The sequence below is a fragment of the Triturus cristatus genome, chromosome 2_2 (assembly GCF_964204655.1).
Source record: "Triturus cristatus chromosome 2_2, aTriCri1.1, whole genome shotgun sequence".
Taxonomy (NCBI): Eukaryota; Metazoa; Chordata; class Amphibia; order Caudata; family Salamandridae; genus Triturus; species Triturus cristatus.
In genome coordinates, this window is record NC_140582.1 from 65,306,342 (window position 1) to 65,320,427 (window position 14,086).

Here is a 14,086-nt window from a genome sequence, read left to right on the forward strand (position 1 = left end):
TAGATCATTGTGTGCAGTTTTCTCTTGGCCCTGCTGCACGTGGCTGTCCCTCCTGTGTTTATTGCTGGGTGGCATGGCACTGGTAGGGTGGTGTGGCTTCCTGCCCTAGCCTATGACCCTTCCTCCATGGCCTTTTGGTTGAGGGGAGTTGAGTAGACTTCAGCTATGTTTATTGCTTTACCTTGGAATGAGCTTAGGAAGAGCGCGATGGCTGGAATACTTGAATTAATCTCAGTTCATTGTTTGGTCCCATGCCAATTTAGAGACACCAGTCATTTGTGAAAATCAACCATAATCCTGCTCCTATAGGAACTATACAGCCAGAACTGCTGGGCCTGATGCCCGCCACATGGAAACACAAGCAACCCTAGACCAATGGACAAACATTGGACTGGAATGCAACCTAGGCTATCCCATTGGCTGATATTAATTCTAGCATTCCTTCCATCACTTTTTCTTGAACTGAGTTGAGCTTGCTTGCTCTGTTTGTAATTTATTTCCCAGCCCTCTTTGAAGATTCTGGTGATGGAAATGAGGTAGATTTGGGTGTGGCCATCCATCTGAGCACCACCTCTGGTTTTGGGTGGTGGAGCTTACCTCTGTGCTTTCTACCTGCCTAGATGTGGTCCGGGGTTTATCCCTTGTGTCCAGATGTGTACTGGTGAGCTCCTTTCACATGCTGTTTACGTGCTTTTTTTTCCTGGGGTTGTTTTGGTAACCTGGTTTTCCTGTTTTTTCGCATGTAGTTGGCACGCCACTACTTTGCTGGAGTGGATAGATTGTGCTTTCATTCATTCTCCATACACCATCTTCGCCTCTTCTGTGTATTAGTTGAGTGATCTGTGCAGGTAGGTCCTCTGTTTTGGAGGTTATGGGGAAGCTGGTTTAATTTTCTGTTTGGATTTCTTATGCCTAGTCTCCTGTGGGTGTGCCTACTCCCATCTTTGGAAGTGTGGTTAATATTTCCTGCTGACCCCTTTAGGCTCACTTGCGGAGGCAGATGTCTTGCTTCTTTTTGGTTTTAACATTTAACTGTTCTGATGAGGTCCAGCATAGGTGATTTGAACCTGCCTCCCCATGTGTTTTTTGGCTTGCAGGTTGGTGGTGGACTGTTAATCGCCTTCAGTGTTGGGGTTTTCTGGCCCTTTTGGAGTGCTTCCTCGCTGTGGCCTGGCTGGCTGTTTGTTTTTACTGACCCTGTTTTGCATTGGCAAGTTTCTCTGCAGAGGATGTTTAAACAATTTGCTCAGCCCTACTGAAATCTTGCACTGGTGATACCATGCAGGCCTCTGGCTGTTTTGTCGACCTATGTTACTATGCATCCCCTAAGATTTACTCCTTCTGTGGCACTGACCACTTTTCTGTTTGGGGGTGACTGTTTTTTTCCCTATTTCCATTTAGATTTCCTCTGGTGTCAGAAGGTATTTTTCCCCCTCCTACTTTGTCTGACGAGGTCCCTATTTGTGGGCCATCCCTCATGCTTCCCCGGTGGTTGGGTTTGTTTTTGGGACTACTCCTGTCCCTAACCTTTCCTCTGGTAGAATATAGTCTATGCTTTCAATATCTGCTTGAGTTGGTGTACTGGTTCTGGAAAGGGGGGGAGGGGGGCTGTTGCTTTGCTAGTTTCCACACATGAAGGGGCTAGTGCATTTTCATTGTGTATTATCTAAATTTAAGTATAGGGAATTACTATTTAGGGTATGGTACCTCACTAACTTCCCTTACAAGTAGTCTTATTTTACTATAACATGGAACCGAATATTTGTTGTCCATATTGTCATAACTGTAAGGCAAGTAACACAATGAGTACCAATGAAGGAATGATTGCTGAAGTTCATAATACTAAATTGTAATGCTAAATTGTCATTGCTGCCATGCAGTACACAAATGGCATCAATGCTGTACCTTGAAGCGGGTAACTTAGCATTAGGAGTTTGCCTGACCATGCTAGTTGGGATCTGTAATCCTGGTCGAGCCCAGTTACACCCGGTGTCTCCACCCACGGTGGGTTTCCATGCCATCAGTACTGCCAGCTACCGTAACTAGGTACTAAACGACATAAGCTCTCCTTTCATATGAAGGGAGGATGATCATCTTTGCTACTCCTGGGAGCCGTTCATCCGAAGATGTTTCCATAAGCACAAACTAATGGAAGAAAAGAATTGTCTCATAGCCAGAATTACAGTTGTAATCCGTAAAGGTTGGTACTTCATAAGGTTAATATAAATCCCAACTCATGTAATCACTTGTGTATACTGATGTGGGCAGGTTCCTGGAACATGGTCAACCATTCTATATACATGAAATTCACTGGTAGGTAATTTGTACTCAGTGGGTCTCTACTACCCTCACCAATGGAGGTGTGGGAGGTGCCTGTCCATTTACTGTCTAAATGAAGTTTTTTGGGGACGTGTAGCTATAGATACTGCTGCTATGCATACTCCTGCCATCTATTGTTGGGTTCAGATATCTGCAACCTTGTTTTTCTTTGGAGTCTTGAGTCACCAGGTAAAATCACTTATTAATGATGTGCATGGGCATCCACTCAATTGTTTTTTCTCCACTGTCTGGTTTGGGTGTGTATCCAACAAGCTCCAGGTAGACTATGAGCCCTGAGATTATGCTTTGCGGAGTTACTTGTTGGTCACTTTGTTTTCACCATCAAGAATGGAGAATTGCAATCAGTTCTTACAGTACCTGTGTCAAACCTGGCTTCCGGCACCCACACCTGTGACCCAGACATCCCCTTCAGTGCCCTCATCAAACATCTTCGGCTCTGAAGACTTCATCAGCACTGAAACCTCCCTTGGCGCCACTAAGTTAGAAATCTTCGGCGCCCAGGTTGATTAGATGCTCAAAGATTAACAAAATAAAGACCGATACAGCCAAGGCTATGGGGTTTCTCTAGAGGCCTTGCCCCCACGTGTTTCCTTTCGGAGGTCCCATGACGGAGTGGGTGCCAAGACCACCTCCCCTGAAGCAACTACCTCCTATCAGAGGCAACCGCAGCAGACACTTTCACAGGACTATTCAAGGGGGGGGGGGGGGGGGGGGAGTACCATAGGTAACCACTCCCGGGGCAGAGGAAAGGTGGGTGAAGCCAAGGGAGCAGTCTTTGGGAAACAGTGACAAGCAATCCTTACCCCTGATCTCACTACACCAGTTAAGGGGGGGGGGGGGGAGACTGTCTGGGTTTCGTGTATGGTGGCAGGCGGTCACTTTTGATTAGTTGGTTCTCTCCCTCCTAGAGCAGGTCTACTGCTTAAAACTCACTGCAACACTACCAAACATCCGTCCCTGCAGAGACACTTACACTCAGAACATCAGTGCCTCCTTCAGGAGGAAGTAGACACTCCAGTTTGCAAAGGGTCTATAGAGCAGGGACAGTCACACCAACGTGGCAAAGGAGCGTACTCCTTGTGCTTCCTTATCCCCAAGACGGACAGGTCCCTCAGTCTATAGTCTAGCCCTGCTCAGTAAATGCATCCTGTCAATGCACTTGTCATGCTCCAGGATGTCATCCTTCTACTGCAGAAAGGCTACTTCATGACTGCACTAGACCTGAAGGACTCCTACCTCTGTCCCAATCCACATTGAACATTGATACTTCCAGTTTATGATAAGTGGACAGCATTTTAAGTTCAATGTTTTAGCCTTCGAGGTCACCACAAACCCTAGGGTGTTCACAAAGTGTTTTGCTGTGGTAGTCCATTTCAGGAGGATTGGAATTCATGTGTTCCCTTACGTTGACTGGCTGATCAGGGGTGCAAACGAACAGTACTTGGATCATACCCAGATCACTATAGACCTCTTGCACAATCTAGGATTCATGATCAGCACAGTCCCACCCTCAGTCTGCCCCCTTCAGGTTCAGTCCTTCCTAGGGGCAGTCTTCAACTCAGTCCCTCGATAAGCTTTTCCCAGCTAAGTACAGATCCAAAATTTCCAGTTGTTACTGCCCCATTTTCAGCCAGGTCGCCAAATATCATCCAGGAATGTCCTGCGCCTCCTTGGCATGATGGCCTTCTGTATTGTCATAGTTCCCCATGCCAGATTACACCTGCAGCTGTTGCAGGAGTGCCTATTCGCACAGCGGTCACAATCAAAGGATCACTGGGAACATCTAGTGTTGATTTGAGCCAGCAACCATTGAGCTCTGCAGTGGTAGAACAGCAATGATCTGTTGCAGGGCTGGACTTTTCTCAACCCATTTCCACAAGGGACAACACAACAGATGCTGCCTTAACTGATGGGGTGGACCCATTTACAGGACTTGAACATTCAGGGCATGTGGGTGCCATTCCAACTGGGACTTCACGTCAACCACCTAGAGCTGCTGGCGGTCAAGTTTGCACTCAAAGCCATCAGTTACATTCAAGCCAAGGTGGTACTCATCCGCACAGACATGACCACTATGTACTACCTCCTATAACAGGGGGGCACTCTCCACAGTTGTCCATGTTAGCGTAGGGCATTTAGCAGTAAGCACTCTATCGGAAAGTCCTTCTACTGGAGGAGTAGTTGCTGTGAATGGCTTGCTCAGTAGGATGCGGTAACAAGTCCTACTCTGTACTTGCATTGCTGAAGGTTTCCCAACATAAAGCTCTTCGCCACAAACCACAAATGACCAAGATTCCGCTCTAGATCCTCTAGATTTCCATGCCCTCAGTCCGTGTGCAATGCACTTTGGATTAACTGGTCAGGAATATTTACCCATTTCCCCCCCCCACTCCTTCCATTTGTGGTTAAGAGGCTTCAGCAAACATCCCCCCACTCTCCTTCTGGTGGCTCCCAGGCAACTCTGGTTCACCACACTCTCAACCTGTCGTGTGCCTCACCAGAAGCTGCCCAACCACCCAACCTTCTCACTTAGAACAAGGGGACAGCGAGGCACCTGAAGCTCTGGCAGCTCAATTTTGCGCTTTGGCTCCTGAAGTCTTAGTTTGGCTTGCTCATCTACCGGAGTGTATGACCATCCTCAAGGTGGCCCGCAGACTCTCAAGGGCCTGTTATGCAACCAAATTGAGAAGATTTGTCAACTATGGTCCCTAAACACATTGAGCCTCTCAAGCTGACAGTTCAAGACAGTCTGCTACCTGCTTTATTTTCCAACTTCCAGTCTCGCCTACATGTCTATCGGACTTCACCTTAGCTGCAGTATCTGCTGACCTTCAGAATAGGGAACCCTTCACTGTCCCGGTCATCGAGGCTGCTTTGGAAGGACTTAAATGTGTCTTTCCACCCATGATCCCCCTTGCCCCTGTATGAAATCTCAGAATGGTGTTTTACATGACTCATGGGTCGCCTTTCAAACCTTTCCATTTGTGCCTTCTGCAGTTTCTCTCTTGGAAGGTGGCCTTTCTAGTAGCCATAACTTCTTAGACATGTCAGTGAGCTCTCACCCTAGAGGAACCCTTTTTTCAGGTGCACAATGATAGTATTGTCCTTAGGGCAAACTCAAAATTCCTCGCTAAGGTAGTATCTTCATTCCATCTTAATCAAATCATCAAACTGAGTTCTTCCCAAATTCAGATTCTGTAGCCTGGAGAGCACTTCACACGCTATTCATTGAGGGCCCTCATATATTACATTGACAGAACAAAATCCTTCCGCAAAGCACAACAGCTACCTTTTTGTCTTTCTCAGAGCCATGCAAAGTTCATGCTCTCTCCAAAGGAGGCATAGCTCCATGGTTGGCCAAATGCATTCAAACCTGTTATGCTATTGCCAAGAGGCAATTGCCTGCTCCAGTCAGACATCACTCTACCCAAAAAAGAGGTGAATTCATGGCTTTCCCACGTAACCGCCTTATAGCTGACAAATGTAAGGAAGCCACTTGGTCCACCCCATACATTTTCACCCAGCATTACTGTGTGAATGTTAGCTCTCCGACAAGCTAACGTTGGCCAGGCTGTTCAAAGTACACTTACCCAGTCTTCTGAAATATTCTTCGGCTAGCCACCGCTTAGAGAACTGCTTTAGTCTATGCAGCGCATGTGTATCTACACATGCCATGAACAGAAAATGTCACTTATCCTGTGAGTATCTTTCGTGGCATTTTTTGTCATACTCCTTTGCATTTGCCTCATGGGAATGGCTTTTTGATGGAATCTAGTGTATTGTGTAGTGATGCTCCTGCAGAATTGTGCTATTTCAGCTTGCATTGCTAGTCAGTCGATGTTGGTGCCATACTATGAGCTTTATTCTCTTGGTGTCTGAGTTATCCAGGTGCTCCTATGTGAGTGCACTGTGGGTGAGTGATTGATGCCTGTGGCATCTGCTTTGGTAGATCCTCATGAGTTAGACTAGGGGAAAAAAGTGGTGAGGGTTGTAATACTTTATTTACCAGCTAGTGAATTCCTTACTCATTCTTTTTCATTGCCCCCAACATTACAACTCACTAGCCTGTTCTACTGTTAGTCCAGCTTCATTCGGTCGTTTGTGCTTCCTTGGTTGTTGACTGGAGAATTCTGGGTAGAAATGTTTTCCCTGGAGGACTAGGAGCTTAATTTTTTTTCAGTTTTGCAACTGGATGCCAGTGTGGAGGGTGTCAACACAATCTTTTTAAAACCATTTTATTGGGATTCCACATTCCATGATCAATACAGAAGATTAACCATAGTTACAGGCATACCATTTAAAGACATATCACTGGTACTGAATCATAGTTGCAGGCAAAAGATATAGAAACTGACCATGCGAATGATCCCTTCAAGGAGCTAGTCCTTCTCAAAGAAGAAAATGTTCTCCTACGTGTGTACCTGGTAAGGGAAAATGGTAAGAGATAAACTTCAAACTTGGGGACTAACCAGGGATAGGTGATAGGGGTTGGAGGTGGTGGTTCCTGTGGGTTGTGGCTATACAGTTGGGGTTGTGGGGCTAGGCATGGAGGGCCCCAAAGGAGGCTGTTGTCGTTAAGTGCCCATGCATGCCGTGTAGGGGACTTCAGGAGAGAGGCCCTGCTTGAGACTCCTGGTGTAGGGCGTGCAGCTGGGTGTCTTGGGTGTGACCTGCGCCGGTGGGGATGACAGGGCATCTGAAGGAGCATGGCCCATTCTTCGGAGATGCGCCATTGGTGCATTCCCTGTACCTCATGCCGAATCTGCCTCTTCAGCTGCGCCCCACTTACACTGCTCCTATCCTGGCTGCCAAAGGAGGCTCCGCAGGCTCTGCTATGAGGAGGGCCAGGGTTGCAAACAGGTGAGCACACCTCGATGTAAAGACTTGGAATAGGAAGAAAGATCAGAGTAATAAAATAACAAAGTAATCAAAGCATTAGCATGCCTGTAACAAAATATCCGCCAACAACCTATGGTTACAGTAAGCAGGATTGCTTTCTCAGATCTCCGCATATTCCGTCTTGCCGCCCAGATACAGAATGTGCTCGAAGCCATTGCAAATTTATTTTTCGAGGCACTGGTTTACTCGCCCGATTCTTCTGTAGCACGACTGAAAGCTGGATTTACAGTTCAAGAAACAATGTGCTCCTAAACTGATTACAAATCTATAATATAGGATGTTTTGAGGCTTCCAGATTTTGAGATGTTTGTATTTTTCTTTTTTTTAAGATGATGCTACGCTCGTCTTGGTAACTGGAAATGAAGACCTACTCCTCGTTGACGTAAGAACAGGAGAATCGCAGTCTCTGGTGTCCATAAAGGGAGTCCCTTCTGCAGTGGCCTATGACCTCTTTCGAGAATCTTATTTCTGGCTGGATGAAAAGAGCAAACTGCAAGTCTACAAAATCGGATCAAATAACTACACGCAGCTGTATCCAGGTAAATACCGCAAGAGGGAGGGTGCCTACTGTGGTGCAGAGCGTCCATTACAGGGAACTGCTTGTCCCTACACCCCTGGTGCGGGTTTGCGCATATTCAGTAGATGTTTGGGGGAAACCGCACCTTTAATGACCTTGTTGTTTGATGTATGTTACGCAGCAAAGTGCTCGCCCTGTGCTGGCTGGCAAACTGGGTATTGGACATGGGTATTAAGAAATGGCTTGTACATGCTGTGCCAATGCTGTTCGAATTATTCCATTGGCTTAACACATTCCAAGAACTCGAACTGTGGTAGTATCCTTGTCACAATCTAATTTTCAAACCTTTTTGGCAAAGTTATCAATTCAAATTTAAATTATCAAGAATAAAATACTTTAAAAGGTTCTAAGACTTTTTGATACAAATGCCTTTTGATATTACTTACAGCAGTTTATTAAACTATATTGGGGCTAAGAGCACTACTGCTATTGCGTCTCTTCCTAGGCAGTGGGTTTTGATTACTGCTGCTCTGGTGTAGTAATCCTGGGAGAAGTTAATTAGGATAACTGCTCCCACATAATATACCAGTGTCACAGCAGCACACATGGTCTTTAAAAAAAAATTTAAAAAAATAACCTTTTGTGAATTACAAAGGAACAGTCATTCTGTACGTATACACTTGTCTGACGCATCTTTGCGGTCTATAAAGCACTTCTATCCGGCATGCAAACTAGTAGCAATGTACATTTTCCGGTCTAATTCGGTTCACAATTCAACTCAACATTAGAATGACAGTGTGCGGGGGTCTATATGGCTCCACCCAGTTTCATCAATCCTTTTATCCAACTCTGAGCTAGCACAGTGCAGCCCGCTATTGTGCGTTCCTACCCCAATATTATTATAACGTTATTAGCACATTTCCGCTGTAATGCTTCGCCTTACTCCCTCTTGATGTGCAGGTGTATCCATACCCTTCTCCTTATCTTTAGTTAGTAGATACGTTTTTTGCAGCCCCCAGAAGTTTTTAAGGCGACTACGCGGGGGGAGGATCTCGCTGTAATTTTCAGTTTGTGTGCTACCATAAATCATGTCTTTCGACCAGTTCATGACAGTGGCAGTCGGGCCTCGGGACCAGCAAATTGCAACGCTTCGCTATCAGGAGCGCCATGTCTACCAGTTGCCTGACCGCTTTTGGTACTTGTTTGGTATATCCCAATAAGACCAGCATTGGATCAGGTGTCCGTGCCATATCTATAAAATCTCCCAGGTTTAAAAAAAAATCTGATCCCAGGGCATAACCAAGCTAGGTGGATAAAGTCCACCTCCTGCGTACCACAGCGGTCACAGGCCGCAGAGTCCTGCAGCCCATATCTGTACAGCCTCTCTGGTGTGTAATATACCTTGTTTAAAAACTTAAAATGGATCAATCTGTGTCTGCCGTTCAGTGATAGCCACTTTGTGCTTTTGCAGCAGCATCTCCACATAGTGTCGTCTGTCTGTTCCCAGGTCAGCTTGCCAGGCCAGCCGGGCCTTAGTGTAGTGGTTTGCTCTATACTCCTGGGACTGTTTGTTAGTAGCGTCTGTCTTGTTCTGTGGAACTGAAATGTGGTGAGCAGCGTGGTATTGTGCTCCATTGCCTCAACCTCTTCCCACTTTTTCACTATGCCCTCTGAGAACATGGCTCCTATCGCTCGAATATTCAGTGAGCCTAATGCCCTAGTCACACCTCTGTCCTTGCATGGCAGGAGCCAGCTACACCAGTCTAGTGGGGTCAGCGGGGAATACGGAATGGCTCCATCTTGTGTTTTCAGAAGGTGGTGCCAGGTGTGTACTGTCGTATTAATAGAATCCAGAATACCCATCCTTCGATTGGGTAGGTTAAATAATAGAACCGGCAGTTGGATAGGTGCAGCTACTGCTTTTTCGATCTGTACAAGAGTGCCTCAGAGGCCATGTATCCAATATTGGGCATGCATGCTTTGCGCAGCCGTGTAATATAGATCCAGGTCCTGGGCTCCTAAGCCTCCCAAGTGGTATGGGAGCTTGAGAATGTCCCACTTCACCTGCGCATGCTTCCCAGCCCAGGCTATCTTCGTTAGTTTGCGCAGCGATCTGAAGAATGATTTAGGCAAGACCATGGGTATAGTGGCAAAAAGAAACTAGAACCGTGGCAGTATCGCCATTTTCATGATTGAGACCCTCCCTGCTAGGGACAATGGTGGTCGGATCCATCTATCTGCATCTTCTACCAGCTTGCTAATGGCAACTCCATAATTTTCCCTCATCACTATCGCTGTATCAGTGTGGATCTTAATTCCCAAATGGCGCACTGGCTCCGTCGTCTATCTAAGTGGGTAATCATGGGTAAATCGGGTGGTGGCTGGCATGATGGGACATATAATTGATTTATTCCAGTTCACTTTAAGCCCTGGCATCGAACCAAACTTGACTATCTCACCTAATATTGGTGAGCGGTTCAGATTGGGATCTCTAACATAGTAAAGTATCAGCATATTTAGAAATAATCAGCTTGTTTCCTGGGAATCGTATACCACTGCTGCTATGGTACTCCCGTATTGCACATGCCAGTGGCTACGCCACCAGTGCATATACAATCTGGTATAACGGGCATCCCGGACACGTGCCCCTAGTTATACTAATCGGGTCAGTGACCATGTTGCGGATTTTTTTACATTTTATTTTTTTCAGGCTGTAGGGGAGTTGTACAGGACTCCCACCATCTGGAGAAAGATCTCACCCAGTCCGAGTCTCGACAAGAGCAGCACACATTGTCAAGCCAAGGACTCCTACCTGAATTGACTGAAGTAGTTTCCAAGTAACTAGCCCCACAAGCACACTGCAGCAGACACAAGTGGAGGTCAAGCCGAGCATGGAGTAGGCAGCAGATCTGCTGAACTCATCAATCCTACTCTGAAAGGCACACTAAGCACCCCAAAGTGGACGCCACTTAGTAAAAACTTAACCGTGTCAGATGCAGGGTAATCCATGCCACACGACTGTGAGGGGAGGGAGTGCTACACCCCCCCCCCCCCATATGTTGACAGCAGCCTATGGAAGGCCTGTGCTCACAGGTTGGTGGGCTGCACAGATCCTGATTTGGAATGACCATTGAGTTTCTCTGGTCCTGCTTCGGGGGAAACAAAACCTGACATCATGGGGTTCTTGCCTGCGTGCCCCCAAGGTGGCTGGGGCCCAACACACCCACTGAGCACAAAAATGCAATGGAGCGGCCAACCCAGGCAGTCTCTCCTTACTGCCACATCATCCGACTGATCACAGCCGAGCCAGAATCACCACCTTTACCCCAAGGGAGCCTCATTGAAAGATCTGGTGAGTCAGAGTCCAGGCCCTGTGCTGTTCGACTGCTGGCATTGGGGTCACAACAAATCTGTCGGGGCCTTGTTGCCCTACCTAGACGTGTGGCCTGGGCCAACCTACAGGCCCTGAGCAGGCTGAAGACCCCTTGCTCCATGCAGCTCTTCTCATTGGGACCCTGGTGGAATAACAGGGGGTGTGAAGAATGCAGACTGTTGACCCACTTGAGGGCCCAGAATCTGCCCGGAGAGCCCTCCACCTCATCCTGGTAGACACACAGGCGCAATTAGGGGAAAGGTTCCCTCAAACTGTTTGAGGGGCCTCATACCAGTACCAAGGCCCCCCTAATTACTGACTCCTGCTAAAGACGCAGCAACGCCAGCCACGGGGGTTCCTCCACCCACAAACTGATATTTATAAAGCAGGAGAAAAGCACACCACCCAGACTGACTTCTCCCAATACCCTAATGACTTGCCCATAAAGGTGACCGGAGCATGCTCTTCCTAGCCGCACCCACTGGCTCATGGGAAAAATGCATCCTCCATGAGTGGTTGGCGACCTCCTGGGGGGGGGGGTCTGCGCGGCGCTAAGTCCTGGAAAAAACTATAAAGCTTACCCACAAGTGTCTATTGTGTTGCTATTGCTGAACAGCTGTGGCCCTGCGATATCCCCACAGGAATTAACAGAAAGCTGGCACTCACGTAATCTACTTCCCATGCCTCTAGCAATCTGTCTGGGACATGAAGGGTCACAATGATGAAGGGAACCACACCAAAGAGGGCACAGATGTGGACACGCCAAGCAATGAGAGGGGCATGCAAATCAGCCCCTCTGCCAGACCACAACTGCCAGACTGCAACCAGGCCCCATCTACGTCACTATCCCAGGAACACATGATCACTTCCTCTCTGAAATCTGATCTGAAATGGGCTTGCTCAAGCAGAATTCAGATTTTGCCTCCGTGGTTTGCAGAGGACAGTGAACTGTGGGTTCGCGTGGACCATCTAGAGTGAGCAACAGATTCAGATTGAGGATCAAGAAATATTATGGAGACTGCTCAAACCCCTGGAAGTCCAGATCGTCCAACTGCAGCTGAAACTAGAGAACCATGACAATTGGAGGCTAGGAAACCACATAAGAATCGGGGTCATACCACAGGTATCAAAAGGGAACATGACTTTTGTGGCTGACCTTCTCCCCACCATCTGGGGGGAAATCACACTTCCCCTAACCAAATTAGACCCAAGCTTAGCATGGTGTCACACCCATCGCAGGACCTGCTCCTGATAGCCTCATGTGCCTCCACTACTACGAGGAAAGAAGCAATTATGCCCATGGCTCGTAACAAGTGAGATATATTCTGTGGAGCAGTGATCCATCTCTACACTTCCTAAGAACGGTTAACACTAGCTCTTGGTAGAGACTTGCCAGATCGACTCCAAAAGAGTGCAAGATCTAATATCAATGGGGTCACTCCGATAGCCTTCTGTTCCAGTGGCATGGATGACGTAGGGCACTCAGTTAATTACAGGATGGCAAAGCACTGCTGGAACTCCCTGTGGATCAAGAATGGAATGACCTTCCACATCAACCAGCCACTGGAGAGGATTGAAAAAAGTCCATAATGGCTTACCTCCACCTCGAACCAGACAAAGGTACCCCACACTTCAGCTGACACTAAAGTGGATATAATCCCTTGCCTACAGAAATTAATACAAGGCTCCCCATCCAGAGTAGACACCACGTCATGCCCCCGGTCTCATTTGAGAAGCACAGTTCAGATTCAGTGGCTATGCAGATGGCTGCACCTCTACTAGTTACTTCAGCGCGCTGTCTCAGTAGTGCAGGAAAGCATTCAGCTGGGTCGAGTAGGAAAAGCAGCAGACTGCTGTGAGGCAGCTGAATAGTCACCCTGCCATGACAGTTTTGGGCTGGTGCGCAATTAATTGTGCCTTATTAGTGAGGCAGTTCAGCAGCACAGGAAGTGCCAGCAACCAAAGAGGGGTGACCTCAAGGACAGACTACCACGAGCAGTGCCCCTGCCGGGAGAGACAGCAGTGTACTAAGGACAATTACATGAATGCATTCAGGGAGTCCAACCAGATCAGGTGGGCAGCCAGGTTTCTGAGTTGTAACTTGCAAAAATAGGTCCAGTCGGTGTCAATGTCAAAAGGCCTCCACGTGTCCCCACTGCACTAAGATCAAATTAGGAGACTGATGCACTGCATTTAAGACAATAGTCAATACCTCCTTCAAGTACGTTGTACAGCAGGCCTCTATCCCAGTTAATATATATGCAGCACTGCCGCCAGTGCAGGGAGGAGTCCTGTGGCCTAGTGAGGAGGTGCAGGCACCTGTCAAATGCAGGCCCAAGCTGGCTCCCGGGTCTGACGTCCCCAGCAGCAGCCATAACATTCCCTAATGACATGGGTAATTCCCAATCCGCCCCCAATCCAGTGCAAGGCAGCAGAGCGCAGTATCTGCTCCCTGCAGGCTGCAGAGTTGGGAGACACAGCTGTTAGTCTAACTTCTGACAATGCAGCAGCAGGCCTGGCTTGTCAGGAGTAGAGCGGCCCGAACCCAACCCTGAGCCCCGTTGCAGCTGGGGGCGCCATTCAGTAGCACCCACTGGGCACCGTGCAACATGTCTTCTCACCTTGTCTGGACTAGTGTGTAGGTTTCAGGGGCTATGCCTCCAATTTTTACCAAGTGGGCTTAGGCTTGACATTGGAGTGACCAGTGGCTGTGCAGCACAACGCTTCACCCCCCCACCTGGTGCTGCAGTGGGTAAGTGGTGGCAGGGGTGCCACCTATACACAGCTGGGCATTCCTTGAGGGTCCGGCCATCGCTCGCCAATATGGCAGTGCCCCGTCCTCCAGCAGCGCTGGGTATTTTCGCACTCTGCAGCGTTGCAATCTGTGCTCAAACCATGACTCCGTCCCTGCTGTTGGGCTGCAGCAGTGGTCGGACAACACCCAGCGGGGCTCCACA

At 47.9% G+C, this 14,086-nt stretch overlaps 1 protein-coding gene across 3 annotated transcripts in view; it reads left to right on the forward strand.

The window, feature by feature from the left end:
• The window catches only part of LOC146861849 (low-density lipoprotein receptor-related protein 2-like), an 837,432-nt gene that overhangs the window by 218,204 nt on the left and 605,142 nt on the right, over positions 1 to 14,086 (forward strand). For all 3 annotated transcript variants that reach the window (XM_085641010.1, XM_085641012.1, XM_085641011.1), the window contains one exon: positions 7,569 to 7,778. In XM_085641010.1, coding sequence (XP_085497136.1) covers positions 7,569 to 7,778 — 210 coding nt within the window. The remainder of the gene's footprint in view (positions 1 to 7,568; positions 7,779 to 14,086) is intronic.